The sequence below is a fragment of the Lepidochelys kempii genome, chromosome 2, assembly GCF_965140285.1.
Source record: "Lepidochelys kempii isolate rLepKem1 chromosome 2, rLepKem1.hap1, whole genome shotgun sequence".
NCBI classification, from domain to species: domain Eukaryota; kingdom Metazoa; phylum Chordata; order Testudines; family Cheloniidae; genus Lepidochelys; species Lepidochelys kempii.
The window spans coordinates 255,963,472-255,983,305 of record NC_136381.1 but is presented as its reverse complement, the minus strand read 5'-3'; the positions used below and the strand labels follow the sequence as shown (position 1 = coordinate 255,983,305).

Genomic DNA, 19,834 nt, shown 5'->3' with positions numbered 1-19,834 from the left:
AGGAATAAATGGTCCATTTTCAGAATGGAGAAAGATAAATAGCAGTGTCCCCCAGGGATCTGTATTGGGACCACTGCTGTTCAGCATATTCATAAATGATCTACAAAATGGGATAGACAGTGAGAATGCAAATTTTGCAGATGATATTAAATTACTACAGATAGTTTAAGTCCAAAGCAGACTGTGAAGAGCTAGCAAATCTAAGGGGAAAAACAACTGAAGACAGTTGGCAGTTTTTCAAAGAGACATTATTAAGGGCAGAAGAGTAAACTATCCCGTTGTGTAGAAAAGATAGGAAGTATGGAAAGAGACCATCCTGGCTTAACCAGGAGATCTTCAATGATCTAAAAATCAAAAAAGAGTCCTACAAAAAGTGGAAACTAGGTCAAATTACAAAGGATGAATATAAACAAATAACACAAGTATGTAGGGACAAAATTAGAAAGGCCAAGGCACAAAACAAGATCAAACTAGCTAGAGATATAAAGGGTAACAAGAAAACATTCAAATACATTAGAAGCAACAAGACTACCAAGGACAAGGTAGGCCTGTTACTCAATGAGGAGGGAAAAATAATAACAGAAAATGTGGAAATGGCAGAGGTGCTTAGTGACTTCTTTATTTCAGTTTTCACCAAGAAGGTTGGTGGTGATTGGACGTCTAACATAGTGAATGCCAGTGAAAATGAGGTAGGATCAGAGGCTAAAATAGGAAAAGAACAAGTTAAAAACTACTTAGACAAGTTAGATGTCTTTAAGTCACCAGGGCCTGATGAAATGCACCCTAGAATACTCAAGGAGCTGATTGAGAAGATTTCAAAGATAATCATGAATGGCTCAGATAAGTCATGGAAGACAGGAAAGAGTCCAGAAGACTGGAAAAGGGCAAATATAGTGCCAATCTATACAAAGGGAAATAAGGACAACCCAGGAAATTACAGACCAGTCAGCTTAACTTCTGTACCCAGAAAGATAATGGAACAAATTAAGCAATCAATTTGCAAACATCTAGAAGACAAAGTGGTAAGTAACAGTAAGCATGGATTTGTCAAGAACAAATCGTGTCAAACCAACCTGATAGCTTTCTTTGACAGGGTAACAAGCAGTGTGGATTGGGGGGGGGGGGGCGGCAGACGTGGTAAATCTTGACTTTAATAAGGATTTTGATACTGTCTCACATGACCTTCTCATAACAAACTAGGGAAATACAACCTAGATGAAGCTACTATAAGGTAAGTGCATAACTGGGTGGAAAACCATTCCCAGAGAGTAGTTATCTGTGGTTCACAGTCATGCTGGAAGGGCATAATGAATGGGGTCCCTCAATAAGGGCAAATGCAAAGTACCCCACTTAAGAAGGAACAATCAGTTGCACACATACATAATGAAAAATGACTGTCTAGGAAGGAGTACTGCGGAAAGTGATCTGGGGTCATAATGGATCACAAGCTGAATGTGAGTCAGAGTAACACTGTTGCAAAAAAAAAAAAGTTACAGAAAAAGGGCAACAGAAATTATTAGGGGTATGGAACAGCTTCCATATGAAGAGAGATTAAAAAACTAAGACTATTCAGTTTGTAAAAGAGATAACAAAGGGGGGATATGATAGAGGTTATTATACCATGAATGGTGTGCAGAAAGTGAATAAGGAAATGTTAATTTATTTCTTCACATAACACAAGAACCAGGGGGTCACCCAATGAAATTAATAGGCAGCAGGCTTAAAACAAAACCAACAGTCAACCCATGGAAGGTGACCAGATTTTCCTATTTTACAGGGACAGTCCCGATATTTGGGGCTTTTTCTTATATAGGTGCCTACTACCCCCACCCCCACCCCGATTTTTCACACTTGCTGTCTGGTCACCCTACATGGAACTCATTGCCAGGGGATGTTGTGAAGCCCAAAATTGTTTCTGAATTCAAAAAAGAATTAGGTAAATTCATGGAGGATAGGTCCATCAATGGCTATTAGCCAAGATGGTCAGGGATGCAATCCCATGCTCTGTCCCTAGACCTCTAACTTCCAGATGGTGGGACTGGACGACAAGGGATGGATCACTTGAGGATTGCCTGGTTCTGTTCATTCTCTTTGAAGCATCTGGCATTGGCCACTGCCAGAAGACAGGATATTGGGATAGATAAACCCCTGGTGTGACCCAGTATGGCCATTCTGATGTTCTTCACAGATATTCCTGAGTGTTTAAAATAACCTTTGGTATGTACAAAATGAGGGATTGTGAATACAGTTTATTAAGTGGCAGCTTTCTATAGCCCCAGAATGAATTATCCAAAAGCGATGACAATAACTTGAAAACACTTTGTTTCCCGAGGTTTTGATTAAATATTAAAGAATCCAATTAACCAGTGATTAAATTAAAGTAATGGCACTATATTGATCATATTATTTTAAGACACTTCTAAAAAGTTTTAACAGCAGCTTTATTATACTTAAACAGCAAGTTCTGTAACTTTATTCCCCCTCTCTAAGTTTGTTTCACTGTGTATAAATGTATTGTGAAAAACATCCAGCTCCTTGCCTAGATATAACAGTGAGGAGGTTCTACAAATGGCTCTAGGGTGTATATATATAGCTTTAGAAATTAAGGTTTCACTCCCACTAAATGTACTGGCCCAAGTTCAACCCTGGTGTTGCCTTAGTGGAATTACACAAGCACGGATCAATCTGGCCTAGTTTTTAATCTTCCTTATGTCAAGTTATCGACTAGAATAACCAGAGCAGATACAACAGACAAAGAGAAATAACAGCAACAAGCAACATGTGTCAATTTTTTCTCTTGCCCCAATCCACTTTAAACACTATTGTCATACAAAACTGAGAAAAGGGATTCTGGATGACTTGGGAAATATAGAGCCTTTCACTTCTAAGTCATGAGCTCAAATCTGGATCAATTCCGTAATGACCAAGTCTGTGATGGGGTGTACAAACACCACACCATGCAAAACTGCCTATACAACAACTTTGAGCTCAGGCAGCCTTGCTTAACCACCCCTGAGAGGCATGCTCATCTTGCAGGAGCCCAGTTCAGAAGGTCCCAGCCCTGGGAGGTAGAGAGACCTCTCTTCACTGGCTCCCAGGAAGGGAGGATGAAGCTGGCAGAGGCTTCCTGCAAACACTGTGCAATAGCCCTGAGGACACTGAAAAGAGGGAGGCCAGGGACACGTTTGGACTGTTGCTGTATTGTGCTTTTCCTTTGTTACCTTTCCTCTGAGGCCTGGAAGGGGTTGTGGAAGAAGGCCTAGAGGCAGACTGCAGTAGGTAGAAGCCCAGGGAAGAAGCAGGAGGTCTGAAGAAGCAGATCTCAATAGCCTGGTACACGGGCCCTAGGCTGAAACCCAGGATAGAAGGATGGACTTGGTTGTCCTATAGGCCACCAGCGAAAGGACTGGTGAAAGGCCTATAGGCCACCAGCAAAAGGACTGGTGACCAGACAAGGGTCAAAAGGTCTAGTGGGCCTAGAGTCAGGCTGGAGCCTTGGCACAAGGTTGCCAGACTATATCTGGACAGGACTCTCACTTACCTCGAAAGTGGTGAGACTAAACCATGGCCTGGCCAGAGAGTTGAGTCACAAGACAAAAGTGGCACCCAGCAGACCCCAATGGTGTGTCACCGAGACGACAGTGAGGAAAACCCTAACTCTGTCGCACCAAACCACAAGGCGGCACATTGGCTGGTAAGTCATTTTGTCAAAGACCTTTGTACTCTCAAAGCTGTTCTGGTGTTAGTGTGAAGTAAATTAGCAAGATCAGTCCACTTCCTACTGGACAACTGTCCTTGTCACAAATACTACCACCACAACTAGCACTAACAATCAAACTCAGGAGAGAGGTTGATGACTAAACGGGCCAGGGAGACTAAATTACTTTATCACCTAGAGGTTGTCCCTTCACAATGCGACTGAGGTATATTGGTGGGGCAGTATGCTGTAGATTGCACTGATACTGCCTATGCTGTATGTGTCCTGTGGGTGAATAGAGGACTTCCGCCTCCAGCACTCCCATAGGCATTACAGCTGAGATTTTCAAAAGTGTTCAGCATTGGCCTAACTTTGCTCTCATTGACATAAATGGTCCAACGTTGAACATTTTTTAAAATCTCACTTTAAATGCACTCTTACCAACAACTCTTTGGTTTGGTTGCTGAAATGATGTGACTTAAGTTATGAGACTTGGAGATCATCACCATTTCAGATACTTTCACAAAACTAGTAAGTTGTAAATACTCTTCAGAGAACTCAACTTGAAATTAGCATTGGATTAACCTGTAAAACGTGGAGAAATTATTATAATTTTGTTAATATACTCCACACAATATCTCAAAATTTGAACAACTCTTAAAATCTCAAATACTCTCAATCTTATGTGCAGCTATAGAGGCGGCAGACTCAGCACACGAATATAAAACTCTACTGCCAAAGCTGTTAATATCCAGTGCAATGTAATTTTCTTAACAAACTCAGCAGTCTGCACTTACCTGTAAGATCTCTTTATTATATGATGCTCCACCAGTGGCCAAAATCCTTGTTCTTGGCACTACAACACAATAGAAAGGTCAGTTAACTAAGTATCATCAAGATATATGCTATTTAATTGGGCAATTAGAGCACGCAAGTGGGAATAAGACTACATGGTTTCTGTCACTGACTTTACCACTGGCTTACTGTGTGACTCTGGGCAAATCCATAACCTACCTCTCCCTCAATTTTGCCAGCAGTAAAACGGAGGATAGCGCTGCTTAGCCACTGTTATAAAGCATGTTACAATCCATGGATAAAAAAGGCAATATAAGTAATGTAACTCTAATATTGTGGTACCAAAATCAGTAAGCTCTACTGAAGAGGGATACAGTAACAACGGCAAGATGATATTATGCTATAGTTCCGATTTGAGGTCAGCCTCAGTTTGGATCTCAGTTATGTACGTGCAAACTGACAGACAGCTTACAAAATCAGCAAAATTCTCAAAACACATCTCTTTGTGATGTTCACAATCACTAATCAGAGAAATTAGTGGCAAACTCCCTCTGCCTGAATGATAAGAATGTGTTTCAAAGAATAATAATAAGGGAGTTACTAATAGATTCTGATAAAATAGTCTTTCTGAACCTTCACCCAAAAAAGGAAAGAATGGTTACTTACCTTGCAATAACTGTGACTCTCCATACATATTTCACTTTGGTGCACATGTGCCCCATGCATTCAACACAGCAGTGTCTGTGGAGGCCGTGCCTGCCCTGGAGTTCCCTCTCACTTCCCATAGATGAGAGCATAAAGGGCAGGGCAGCCAGAACCTGCACTCAGGTCCTTTGCTAATAAGAATCCCCCACAAGCAGGACACCTATCAGTGGGGATGAAAGGCAAGATTCAGAATCTCTGTGGAAAACCCATCTGGAAGAATCATAGTTACTGCAAGGTAAATAATTCTTTCTTCTTTGAGAGGATTGTCCACACAGTTTCTACTCTTGGTGACTAACAAGCTGTTAAACCAGTGATAGGAGGCTGGTAAGCAGAGGCCCATTTCAAGAGTGACTGTAGGATACCTAACTGAACTAGCAACTGCTCTGAGAATAATGAGTAGTACCAGAGAATAATGAGTAGTAAAGGCCTGGATAAAACTTCACATTGCTGATCTACATATCTCTGCTGTGGGGATGCTACCCAAGCAGGCTGTGGAGGCCAGTCACCTGAACTCTGGTGGAATGAATTCTAATCTGTCCAGGTGGCTCTTTCCTAGCCATAACAGAGCAACTCCTGACACAGTCCAAGACCCACTTCATCTCTATGAAGACACAGGCTGCCCCTTATCCCTTCCAGCAAATATAATGAAGTGTCCAGGTGTACACCTGAATGGATTGGTCCTATTCAAGTAAAAGGATAATGCTCTCACAGCATCCAACATGTGAAGTCTCATTTCACTTGCTGTGGAATGTGGTTAAGGGCTTCAGGGCTCCACCTTGCAGCCATGGGAGGTAAGAAGGAACTGAGTGAAGATTATGGCTGCCCTGTTCTTTATGCGCACTGTTATGTGGAGCAAGACGACACTGAGAGCACAGGCATAGCCCCCAACAGACACTGCTGTTGAAAATAATCCAATCTTATGCTCATGTGCACCAAGAGCAGAATCTGTGTGGACAATATCTTGAAGAACTGAGCCCATACCTTTTGGGATATTAAAAATAGCACCCTATTCATCTTTGAATCAACATTTCAAGAAATGGCTCCTTCTCTTCATTAATAATTCCCTCACTGTCCTGTGTCTTGTCATTTGTTTTAATGCTTGTCAAAGCACACAATCTGTCTTTACGTCCATAACCCCAATTCAGCAAAGTACTTAAGTATATTAGTAGTAGAGCTGGTTGCAAATTTCACAATGAGACAGTGTTTCATTGAAAAATGCAAATTTCTCTAAACCAAAACTTTTTTTGGTCCATTTCACCAAAAGTATTGTTGGGAAGCTCTCTCAGGTTTAGGATGCGATTTCTGGGCAAAATGAGAGCAAGAGACTAGCCCACCTCAGACAGCCTGATGGTCAGGGCACTCACCTGGAATGTGGGTGACCCAGGTTTAAGTCCCTTGTCCTCAACAGGCAGAGCAGGGACTCAAATCCAGGTCTCCCACTTCCAGGTGAGTGCCCTGCCCATGGGGCTATTCTGGGCATGCTCTATGGTTTTTCACATAAAATTTCATAAGGTCTTAGTTTCACCCCAATGCGGAATGGGAACATTTTTGAAACCTTGAAAATTTTCAATGGATAGGAAAACCATTTCCTGCCCAGATGTGGGTAGTCCCATTGACTTCAAAAAGACTATTCATATGCTTAAAACAGGCAAATATTTAAATACCATTGCTGAAGTGGGGTTCACGTTTGTAATGTGCAGCATGAATTTATAGAATTAGATGTTTTGTAATAATCAATAGTAACTACTATTGTGTTTGGTACTGTTAAATGCTATAATGCTGAAGATCCCTCCCAAAGAGATATTTCACTGATTACATCTATATATCAGCCTCAATTTGGCCTGAGCTGAAGACAAAACACAATGGAAAAGGTGGTCAAACAGCTCTGGAGGCTACAAACCACTCTTTATATTCTACCTTTTAGAGAATTTGTAGTCAAAGCCCTGAACATAAAAAACAACAACAAAATGAAGATGTAGATTGCATAGGGTTCTCATACAATTCCTGAGCCTACAGTGACTTGATCAGGTAGAGACTTTATGACACAGCCAAAGCACTGCAAAGAGAACCTCACTTTACCAATACATTAATCTTATTTTCCTTTTGGTGCATATTCAGTGATGCACAAATTGAGTTTTAAAAGCCATTAAGATCTCTGTCAATGTCAGTAAACAAATCAACCAAATGGCAGAGTGATTCCTCGGGGGAAACAAGTTTCAATTATACCTACATAGAGTGACAGATCCCTGCCAAGATTATCAAAACAATATAATGCTGAAACAAATGAAAAATAACCAATAAATCACTGTGCCTGGAAACAAATCTGAACTCTTTATGGTTTGCCTATTAGTTAAATTTCTCTTTTGCTACACCTTCGGCATGATATTCTCAAAAAAACATCACATCCAAGATAAAAGCACCACATTTGAAAGTCATCCTGCAAAACAGACAGAAGTGAAAAACAGAAATAAGTTTACCTCACTTTGCCGCATGACAGTGACCAATTCAAAGAATGAGACTGGCTTCTGCCTCCAGCCACATGGGGAATGCATCATACAATGCCACTATACCAAGATCATGGAAGAACAAGTAGAAAATAAAGGTGATAAGGGCAAATAGGAGTCCAAATGAAAATTACAACCACTTCTTGGGTAAATTGCTTCTTTCAGCTACTTCTACCCATGCACACTCCAGCCCTTTGTCCTTTTCTATGCTTTTGTTATGCAAGCATCCAGCTTTGGATCACTGTAATAATATAAGAATATGTTGCTGTATATTTTAATTGACCAAGGTAAACATTGGACTACAAATTGCTTGTTTTGTGCATTATCCAGATTTGTATTAAGTGACGTCAGTATCTATACAGAAGACAATCCTTCAGTGTTGGCTCAGGGTCTCACGGCCATCGTGACTCATCGCTGAGTTACCTCTGAGCCTGAGCCTTCTCAAATGCAATGAGTCATCAATTACCCGCAGGGTTCAGCCAATCCACAGGTGAGGTTCCATCCTTGTGATCCCAAGGCAGGTATATAGGCTCCTGAGGGACACAGTCTCTCCAGTATGCTCGTCACTAACTGGCCAGGAACACTCCCCCTGCCAGTAGTTTCAACAGACTACCTTTGCTCCTGCCCATGTCTGTTCCCACTCCAGCCAGACCCTATTCCAGCTTTCATCTGCTTCTGCCTCACCTGGCCACTCTGACCATTTCACCAAACTGCCCTTTTCATGCTTGCTGAGATGGAAGCCTCTGTCACACCTGCTACTGAAATGTTGGAGTTAATTCAGTGCCTCCAGAGTCAACACCCTCTCTGCTCACAGATCCCGACAACCTCAGTACCCCCAGTGCAGCCAGATGCAGTACCTTTAGAACAAGGCCTGAAGGTCCTGCCACCAGGGAAGTTGGATGGGAACCACCAGAAGTTCTGCAGGTTCCTCAACCAATGCCATCTGTTTTTTCTGATGTGCACTGAGATGTAACGCACTGATCAGGGCAAAGTGGGGCTTGTTATCAGTTTATTGACTGGTAAAGGGGGGGGGAGGAATAGCTCAGTGGTTTGAGCATTGGCCTGCTAAACCCAGGGTTGTGAGTTCAATCCTTGAGGGGGCCATTTAGGGATCTGGGGCAAAAATTGGGGATTGGTCCTGCTTTGAGCAGGGGGTTGGACTAGATGACCTCCTGAGGTCCATTCCAACCCTGATATTGATATGATTCTATGAAGCTCTAGACTGCACCTTGCCTCTCCTAGAACAGTCAAGCCAGGTCCTTGGCAATTTTGACAAGTTCCTCCATGCCTTCTCACTCATATTCGACGGCCCAAATCATACTCATACCGCCAAAGCTGCCTTGCAGTTTCTTAAACAAGGTGTTGATCCATCTTGGCATATGCCACCCATATTCAACGTTTGCTCACTGACATGCAATAAACAAGGAGGCACAGATCTATCATTCCTGTCAGGGTCTAATAGATGACATAAAAATGAGTTGGGCTGAGTAGACCGCCACACCCTCCCCCCCCAGACCCCTATGGTGCTGAACTCAGATACTGAACTATGCATACAGATTGAGAACCAACTGTTCAAATAGTGCCAAAAGAAAAAAATAGTGCCATGTTCTACCCCAGTGTAGTCTGGTCCCATTCCAGCCACTACCACAGCCAGTCCCAGTGTGACAGCCTGTGAAGATCAAAGTGATGCAAAGACACCTCATGGACTGGGAAAAGGAGTATCAGCAACATAACAGCCTTTACCTATACTGTGGTGGGCAAGGCTATTTTGCCACCAAATGCTCCCTCAAATCCAGACCTGCGGCAGATCAGAGTAACAACCACATACAGCCCCTTTAGAAGGGTCACAGCTGGACATAATCACCAGATTGGGTGCCCCAAGCCAACCCCCTCTTCTATCAAAATGTATTTTAACAGCTGTGGACTGTTGTCATCCCCACCTGCAAGTCTTGCTCCATTTCTTGTCCTGTCTACACATGAGGTGAACTGCTCCCAATTTGTACTTGTGGATTCTGAAGTCTCCAGTAATTTTATAGATGCTGGATTTGATAAGACTAATCAACTTCCGGTACAGAGAAAGCACACCTCAGACCTGGTGGAATTGATTGATACTGTTCTCTGGTCCTGTTACCAATGAATCTATGCCCCTTTGGTTTGAAATCCAAAACCTCCAAAAAACCCTGTAATGTAACTTGATCAACTCACTCTACTTCCACGTAATACTTGGCATCCCCTGGCTCATGATCCAAATATCTTTTGGAAGATTTGAGGTACAGTGTGAGTCGGGCTACTGCCAGCAGTGATGTTTAGCCAAGTCAGGCACCAAGGAAACAAGAAACAGCATGGGGAAGGCCACTTCCTTCTGTGTCCAGCAAATTCAAGGAGGTAACAATTTACCAATCCCTGAAAAATATTGAGATTTTGCCAATGTGTTTGACAAAAGAAATGCTGATATCCTACCCCCACATCAGTCCTGCGTCTGCCCCAATGATTTACAGCCCAGGGCCAAAATTCCATTTGAATGGATTTATCCCTTGTCAAACCAGAATTCCAAGCCCGACAGGAATACCTTGATGAGAACCTGGCAAAAAACATTACCTGTCTTTTGTCAATGTATAGGTGAACAATGATTTATTGTCTCTTGTGAAGTCTTTCCTGCCTCAATCCATTTGCGGTATTACTGTTGTTGACCACTATACACCTGGCCCCCAACTCAAACTTCACAGTCAAGAATGGGGTTCTCCCATTAAAAGATCGGATCTATGTCCCCAGTGGCCAACCACATCCAGCTCTACTCCAGCTATGTCACTACTCATCCCTGGCTGGCCATTTCAGTCACTGGAAAATGATGAAGTTAGCCTCTTGTAATTTCTGATGGCCAAAAGTACATCAGTCTATGAAGTCTTACATTAACTCCTGCAACATGTGTGCTTTGACAAAAACCTGTGCACTTTGGTTTCACTGATGGCTCTATCCCAACGCTGGTCATCTCTGTGGACTTTATTATTGATCACTCCAATTTCCAAGGCCATGTGGCCACAATAGTTATCACTGACCTCCTCATAATGATGTCTTTTTTTGTGCCCTGCAGGAAAATCTCTACTGCAGAGGTGACAGCCCAACTATTTTTAATCACATCTTCAAGCTCCATGGTTTACCACTGGACATTACATCTAACCAAGAATCGCAGTTCATTTCCCATTGTTGGCAGGAACTGTTCAAGCTCTTGGATGTTAATTTATAAGCCTCCTCAGCCTATGGGAAGACAGAACAAGTAAACTAAATTCTGGAGCATCATCTCTGCTGTTTTATCAGTTACCATCAGAATGATTGGGTGCCACTTCTTCACTTTGCCAAGTTTACATACAATAATTCTGACCACAAATCAATCCACCAAAGTCCTTTTTACACCAACTATGGTTTCCAGCTTTGGTTTCACCTGTCCATACTACCAGTTTCTCACATTCTGACAGCCTCTAAGCACCCGCACCACAACCATGAAGAATTAAAAACCCACTCAGACTCCACCATGACTCCACCAATGTACAAACAATACACGGACCTCAGTTGTCAGAATACCCCTCAAATTGTGGTCTGGGATAAGGCATGGCTCTCAAAACAAAAACACCTTGTACCAGCCCTCAAGGAAGTTAGGACACCAATATCTCAGCCCATTCCAGGTCATCCAATAGATTAAGCTGGTGGCTTTCAAATTCCAGCTACCCAAGATGACAAAGGCTCCTATAAGTTCCATATTCCCGTGCTGAAAAAGTGCAACTCCTTTTCTGGATGGATGAAGCCACCTCCTCCCCCTGTCATGATCCAGTGGCAGGAAGAATGCCTGGTGAATCAGATCCTGAACTCCAATATTCTCCAAGGGAAGCTCCTATTCCTCACTGATTGGGAGGTCTATGACTCAGTTGATTGCTCCAGAAAGCCAGCCAACAACATACATGCTCAACCTGCTTTTGGAATTCCATTGGTCACACCCCAACAAACTGGGCCCCGCAATGCCTGGTATGTATCTTTTGAGGGTGTGTGATGGGATGACTCATCCCTAAGTTATCTCTGAGCCTGCTTAAGTGCAATGAGACATCAATTACCTGCGGGCTTCAATTAATACACAGGGAAGGTCCCACTCAGGGAGTCCAGATGACTCAGGATCACCAACTGGCCAGGAACAATCCCCATGACAGTAGTTTCAACAGACTACCCTTGCTTCTGTTCCAGCCTGCTCCTGCTCTAGCCTTTGACTGTTTCTATTCCAGCCAGCCCCTGTTGCAGCCTGCATCTGCTCCTGCCTTAGCCAGCCACCCAGTGACTGACACTCTGTATAGAGAGCTGGTGACTGAGAGTGAAGATTACACCTTTGCAATTACCTCTTGCAGTATGAAGTTAACAGAAACTTCTACTCCTTTTGGATCAGAGGACGTATTTCATTTGTAGAGACTATTAGATCTGACTGGGATTCAGCCATTAAAGGAAAATACACTTCCAATGGTAATCCATTCTATCAGTGACTTGGTAGAACATAAGGACCTTTGGTTCTTGAATAATTCAGTAGTTCAGAAGTATAAGCAGGTTGACATATTTCCAATTAAATGTTTTTAAAATAACAAATGGTCTTTCAAAAATATTTTTAAGTGGATGTTAATTATTTTTCTTTTTCACTTAATATTTCATACCTTCTATGCCTTTTCATATTGTTGTGATTCCCCCACACACACACACAATTGATATTTTTGGCTTATCTAAAACCTTCTGTGAAAACGGTTGATATCTAAATAGTTTTCAACAATTTTTGATAAGCCAAAATGTAATTGTTTTTGAAGAAAATGTCAATAAAATATTGTGAAATTTTGAAAACGTAAGAAAGAAAGAAAAATGGCTGTTTTGAATACTTCAAAATAAAAACCGAACCAACATTTTGAAATTTTTGCAGAAACTATTTTTGGATTTTTCGACCTCTCTATTTCAAAGAGTTCTCTCAGGTCTCCTTGCTCTATAGTTGATTTATAGACTAAACCAATGTAATGTATGGAGTGAAGTTCAGAGACCATGTGGCACTTATCAGAATGTTTCTAGTAGTTGACAGCCTGGTAAATTCTAGGTGTCTCCAACAAAGTCTGATCTACTTGTCTATCTATATTGCAGCAAGATGGATCAAAGTAAAATCTGCTTGGCTGCTTTTGTGGAGGCAGATCTGTATATGGAGGCAAAGACTACCCTTCTTGGGTTTCAGCAAGTTATGCTCATTGAGGAGGTAAAGGTTTCAAGAGAATGGGTCTGAAAAAGCCTGAGTTTTGATGACTTTTAGGTTATGACAGGTTTCAGAGTAACAGCCGTGTTAGTCTGTATTCGCAAAAAGAAAAGGAGTATTTGTGGCACCTTAGAGACTAACCAATTTAACCAACCATCTGGACCCCATGGAAAAGAAGCCCTTGAGGAATTCCACCATGATTTCAACAATTTCCATCCCACCATCAACCTCAGCCTGATCCAGTCCACACAAGAGATCCACTTCCTGGACACTACAGTGCTAATAAACGATGGTCACATAAACACGACCCTATACCGGAAACCTAATGACCGCTACTCCTACCTATATGCCTCCAGCTTTCACCCTTACCACACCACATGATCCATTGTCTGCAGCCAAGCTCTGTGATACAACCGCATTTGCTCCAACCCCTCAGACAGAGACAAACACCTACAAGATCTCTATCAAGCATTCTTACAACTACAATACCCACCTGCGGAAGTGAAGAAACAGATTGATAGAGCCAGAAGAGTATCCAGAAGTCACCTACTACAGGACAGGCCTAACAAAGAAAATAACAGAACACCACTAGCCGTCACCTTCAGCCCCCAACTAAAACCCCTCCAACGCATTATCAAGGATCCACAACCTATCCTGAAGGATGACCCAACACTCTCACAAATCTTGGGAGACAGGCCAGTCCTTGCCTACAGACAGCCCCCCAACCTGAAGCGAATACTCACTTGCAACCACATACCACACAACAGAACCACTAACCCAAGCACCTATCCTTGCAACAAAGCCCGTTGCCAACTGTGCCCACATATCTATTCAGGGGACACCATCACAGGGCCTAATAACATCAGCCACACTATCAAAGGCTCGTTCACCTGCACATCCACCAATCTGATATATGCCATCATGTGCCAGCAATGCCCCTCTGCCGTGTACACTGGTCAAACTGGACAGTCTCTACGTAAAAGAATAAATGGACACAAATCAGATGTCAAGAATTATAACATTCAAAAACCAGTCGGAGAACACTTCAGTCTCTCTGGTCACTTGATTTCTGATCTCAAAGTGACTATCCTTCAACAAAAAAACTTCGAAAACAGACTCCAACAAGAGACTGCTGAATTGGAATTAATTTGCAAATTGGATACAATTAACTTAGGCTTGAATAGAGACTGGGAATGGTTGAGTCATTATAAAAAGTAACCTATTTCCCCTTGTTTATTCCTCCCCCACTGTTCCTCAGACGTTCTTGTTAAACCCTGGATTTGTGCTGGAAATGGCCCACCTTGATTATCATACACATTGTAAGGAGAGTGATCACTTTAGATAAGCTATTACCAGCAGGAGAGTAGGGTGGTGGGAGAGAAAACCTTTTGTAGTGATAAACACCCATTTTTTCATGGTTTGTGTGTATAAAAACATCTTCTGTATTTTCCACAGTATGCATCCGATGAAGTGAGCTGTAGCTCACGAAAGCTTATGCTCAAATAAATTGGTTAGTCTCTAAGTTGCCACAAGTCCTCCTTTTCTTTTTAGGTTATGGTCCATCTCTTCTCTCAGTCTCTCTTCTGAAGGTGAGGTGGCTGGGTTGTTATTTATTTTAAAGATTGTGCTTTTTTTATTTGTACAAACTGTGTATTTTAGTGAATGATATGCATGTAATTGGGTACATGTTATAAACAACCACCCAATCATTTATGTACAAAGAGACACAACGACATCATTCATCCATCATTATCAACTGTTTTCAGCTGACTATGGTTGAACTTCTCAGGGGCTGCCATCCGTCCCTTATGGCAGTGCACAAAAGGTACTTAAATGAGTGCTGCTGAAATAACCTAACAACTGTAACAAACATAATTCATGGATTAAATCTTTTGACAGTTCATGGAATTGGTTTAAACATTGTTTTAATTAAAGCCGCACCTACAGTACACACACACTGATGTGAAGAGCTGTAGCTTTGTAGAGGGTTGACACACAATATTTTCCCCTACTGTGTGCGTCCTAGCACTGCTAGGTGTAATGTAAGATCTATGAAAAGAAGGACTCCTGCAGGGTACACATCTGCTACACATATCTTATCTGCTGTAAGAAACATATCGGCTTTGTTTTAATATTGGTTAAAACAGTAATGCCTGTAGAAAAAAGAAAGAAGCAAAAATAGCATCAGTTTACTGGTGCAATAGGTAGGAGTGACACACATTTTCCTATACAAGTTCTGTCTGCATCTATCTACTTTGAATGGAATCCTACTCTGCCTAAGGAATGCCCTCTCGGACCTCAGACCTCTAGCCGTCATCTCTGAGGGCAGGGACCTACGTCCCTTCTCTCTGCAGACTGTGGTTTTAGGCCGCAGTCCCCTTACAGTCACTGTGATGCTCTCCAAGCAGGTCTGACTAAGCATCTAGCCTCTACACTTTGCTTTGTGTCCAAGGGCTACAACCAGGGAATGCCAGTGACTACAAGTAACCCAAACAGGTTTTTCAAAGCAGAGTACATTTAAGGACAAAAACATGCAGCGAAAAAAACACAGAACAAAATAAATGTCAAAACACATACTAAATGTGCCAGAAGTCACTCATTTTCCACAGAGGGGAGTCTGGCAGGCTGAAGTCCTTCCAGCCCTCCAACAGATTTGGGGTCCTTTTATTGAATCAAATAGAAGGCTTCTCTGTCAGCCTTTTAAAATAGAACTCTTGCTTTGTAACCCAGCTTTTAAAACTTTTAAAACTTCTTTTAAAAACTCAGCCTTTTAAAATAGAACTCTTGCTTTGTAACCCAGCTTCCTGAAAACAGGTAAACACAGTCACAGCCCCTTCTTCCCCAGAGGTCAAGCCTCAAAAGGCTGGGTATAACCAGCTTTGGGATTTTGCATTAATTATCTTCTAATGATTCCAGATTCCACAGGAAATCCTCCAGTGAGCCAGAAACATATAAATACATACAACATGTATTGATACAAAAGGCCGTGAATATTCTAAAGGCTCACATTTTTCTGGCCCATTTGAATACAATGGTCTTTGAAGTGCTCATGCTTTCAAAGCTGGCTCAAACATTCAGATAACATTCCTAATATTAAATACAATAAATAGTCTCAAGATAGGCCTGTGTTCATTATATCTGTCACAGTGAGCAGATCATTGAATTAACTATTACGAATATGTACTATGGGCCTAATCCAAAGACCACTGAAGTCTATGGAAAGACTCCTGTTGACTTCAGTAGTCTTTGGATATCAGGTCCTATTTCAATCATGGCACAATAATGTGTCCAAATCTGTCCTAATTATGCTCATAAGATCTCAATGAAGTCAGAGGGCAGAATTTGATCCAACATTTTTAAGTTTAAAACCAATTTCAATCCCTGAATATAAATATCACAGTTAGGCTTAGATTTAGTTTGCGCCCCAAATTCCACACCCACGGTGTCATTTGAAACTCTGGAGAAGACAGTTTCCTTTCCTTAGTCCAAGTAGCTCAGCAGTATCTACACGTTCTAAAAAGTTTTATGGAGTTGGAACTTTCTTCTCCTTCATGGCTCGGCCCCCTAAATAAAATAGCATGATGAAACAAGCATTCAAGATGCAACATCACCTCATTCCAGCAATAAATGTGATTGCAAATAACTGCAATTTATGATTTACAAGTAAAGGCAAAAATCAATCCCTTCTTTATTTTCCTGATTAAACCCCAAACTCTGCAATTTAATGAAAAACAAAAACCGTGAGTTTATATTTGTGTTATTTTGTCTGATTTACAAAACAAACCCTTGAGAATTGTTCCTACCTATAAATCCACATACACCACCTCCAAAAATCATGTTAGTCTGTCTTATTATTACAAAGTTGGCAAAATTAATCTCATGCTCTTTAGTGAACAGTTCAAGGATTCCCCTTGCCATGTACCTTAAAGCCTGATCACACACACAAAATACCAATTGCCCCTTTGTGCCCCTCCAAAAGGTACTCAGCAACTTGCAGCGCCAGACCCTTAGTCACAAGCATGTCTGCCAGACTGTGGTATAACACAGCTTCACACATTCCATTCAGTTGTGAATACTTTAACTCACAATAAAGACAAAATACTGCTGCAAAACAGGTTTCACTGCAGTTTAGATCTAGCTGAAGAGGGCATAGATGGCACTAACTGGAATAGCCAAGTTCTGGATCTGGTAAAACAGTACAAACAATCTGCCTAAAATGATTCTGAACCCTGGTTTAAAGACAAATGGATAGAATTCCGTCATCCCTGCTATACTAAAAAGCGAAAATTGAAAAGCTAGGTCAAGTGTTATTTATTTTTATTTCAAAACGATAGCCACACTGGAGAAAACATGGGAGGAACGAACAAGTGCATCTACTTCAAAAATTTGCAAACCGGTCACTTGGTCTACAGTTAACCTCTTCATTAAGCACTACAAGGTTGATCTTTTATCTTCTCCTTTGGCAGGAAGCTGCTGCAGGAGGTGGCCCAGAAATAATAGACGTTTGAGCAAGCTCACAAAAAGAGGTTACTTCTTTCCTACAAAACTTTTATTTCTGACGTAAGTAATTTTAAATGATATAAAAAAAAAAGATAACCTCCAGGGCCTAATCCTGATGAGCTCACCAAGACAAACTGCCACTGACTGAAAGAGAAACATTTGCTTGCTGAAAGCAAGGCTACGAAAACAAGGGAATCTATTCAAGTGTTTTCCCATTTAAACAAAAAAGTTCCATGTGAAGCACCAAAGATGGAGGCAGCACTACTGGGCAAGCAAACATATCAAGCTTGAAACATTCATTCTCTGCTTCTGGACAATGTAGGGAATATATTGATCGTATAGAACAGCGTTCAGCTCTTCACTAACCTGCTATGTGAGCATGGGCAAGTCACTCCACTTCTCTGTGCCTCTTACTATGTGTACATACAGCACCTAGTATAGTGGCGTCCCGATCTCAGTTGGGCCTATGAGACACTGTTACACACACACACACACCCTCTCTTTGAAAGTGAATTTTTAACAAGGGTCTCTTGTGGGCCCCAGGAACTCCCTCCATCCCATTACTGGTAAAATTAAGACCTGTTGATATGTATGATGTTTTTAATTTAACTGAAAAATAATCACAGACAAACTAATAGGCCGAACGATTTTTTTTTTTTTAAGAATTGCCCTAAATCAGGATTAAAGTGTTCTGACTCTCAGTGTATCTTAACAGGCAAGTTCTAGGTAGCTAGCCATTCACTGGGCTGGGGTCTTATAAATTGGATGCTGTTGCCAAGCAACAGTAGGTGCTAAGGAATGAAATACAGTCTGTAGAGACCTAATAGCCTGAAGAAAAACAGAATCACAATCCAAGATTTATGGCGTATTTAAAAAGGAGACAGAGAATGTCACAAACACAAATACACACTATTAATTTATTGTAAATATAATTAGTATGTTTTCATAACGCATAATTAACTAGCAAAACAAAAGAAAACTGTTAGGTGAAATGCTTTATATTTTTCTTTATTAAGCTTAAATAGACAGTCAAAAGATTCTTAAGAAATTAATCCATTAAGACCGAGCCCTGACATCTACCATGAAGAGATTTCAGAAAAAGAATTCTGTGTTGATAAAGAACACTACAATTGCCAGTGGTTTATCTAGGATATCTACATATCTGTGTTTTTCTGCCATGCTCATTGACATGGCATCTGCACATCAGAAAATTCTGTGTAAACCTATTAAGATTTAAAAATATTTTTAGCAAGTAAATTAGAATACATTAACACAACTCATCTGTGTTCACCCATCATGCATATTTTATACTACTCAGGCAAACTGCCTTTAAATGATATACCAGAGCTATGCAGGATACACTGTAGCATAGTGAACAATGTAATCCTGTGATAAAGGTAACTGTTTCCATAGATGTAATAGTTTATTTGATGGACTGTGTATTTTAATCTGCAAATACACAAGGAAGATTGGGCCAAAAGTTTTGGTTGTAACCAAGAGAAGGGGCTAACTGAAAGCCTAACAAGATCAAGTTGACCCAACAGAAACAAAAGAAGCTGCAGCAGCAGCAGCAGGATTGCAACTTTGTTGTGACCTCCTTCCAAGTCTCAATTCCATGGGCCAAATTCTTCCCTGAGTTAAGGCCACTCCGGTCCCTTTCACTTTTGCAGAGTGGCCTTAAATGCTGCATAGTTGTCCACAGAAAAAATATAGAGGGATCTCTGGTAGCACAGAACTGTCTTAGTGGCTGTTATATCACCATCTGTTTCTGCAGCTATATTGGGGGTGAAGGAAAGTGGGCATGACTGGATCTTCCCTGCACCTCAGTAACCTCTGAAATACCATAATTGCCCCTTTGAGTCACTGGCAGTCAGAGCATTCTAATGAGCTGCCATAAATTATACTAAGTTAAGACAGGGGACCAAATTGGTGCACAGCCAGACATGAATAACTTTGAAGACACCTTCCTCTGCACCTCTGGTACAGATATAATACAACAGCTTTTCAATTTTAATGACTCTGGATCTAACATGTCTTATATTGACATAGTCTCTAATAATATCTTTCCATGTCATGAAACCACTCCAAGTAGCAATCTCTTTTCAACAGAAGCTCAGGATTGACATAACAAGGGTTTATTTCAGGTCTGGATTCAGGTACATTAGACAGAACTAAGTGTGAAAGCATACAAGGAACAAGCCTGAAATAACCTTGGCTTTAACTAGGGTTATAAATTGCTTGTTCTAATGTGCAATAAATGTCCAAATTCAATCACACAGAATTAAACAAGGGTTTATGGGGGAAAGGGAGACAGTGAAGCTGACTTTGTATATCTTGGATCTGTATTGTACCATTTATAGAACAGTCACAAAA

General features: G+C 41.2%; 2 protein-coding genes across 10 annotated transcripts in view; one reads left to right on the top strand and one right to left on the bottom strand.

Annotated features, from left to right (window-relative positions):
• NUB1 (negative regulator of ubiquitin like proteins 1) overlaps positions 1–19,834 on the top strand; it is a 374,246-nt gene that overhangs the window by 178,645 nt on the left and 175,767 nt on the right. The gene's annotated exons all lie outside the window — the stretch shown is intronic.
• XYLB (xylulokinase) overlaps positions 1–19,834 on the bottom strand; it is a 142,566-nt gene that overhangs the window by 15,423 nt on the left and 107,309 nt on the right. For all 9 annotated transcript variants that reach the window (XM_073334652.2, XM_073334654.2, XM_073334651.2 and 6 more), the window contains one exon: positions 4,495–4,553. In XM_073334652.2, the coding sequence (XP_073190753.1) occupies positions 4,495–4,553 (59 nt within the window). The remainder of the gene's footprint in view (positions 1–4,494; positions 4,554–19,834) is intronic.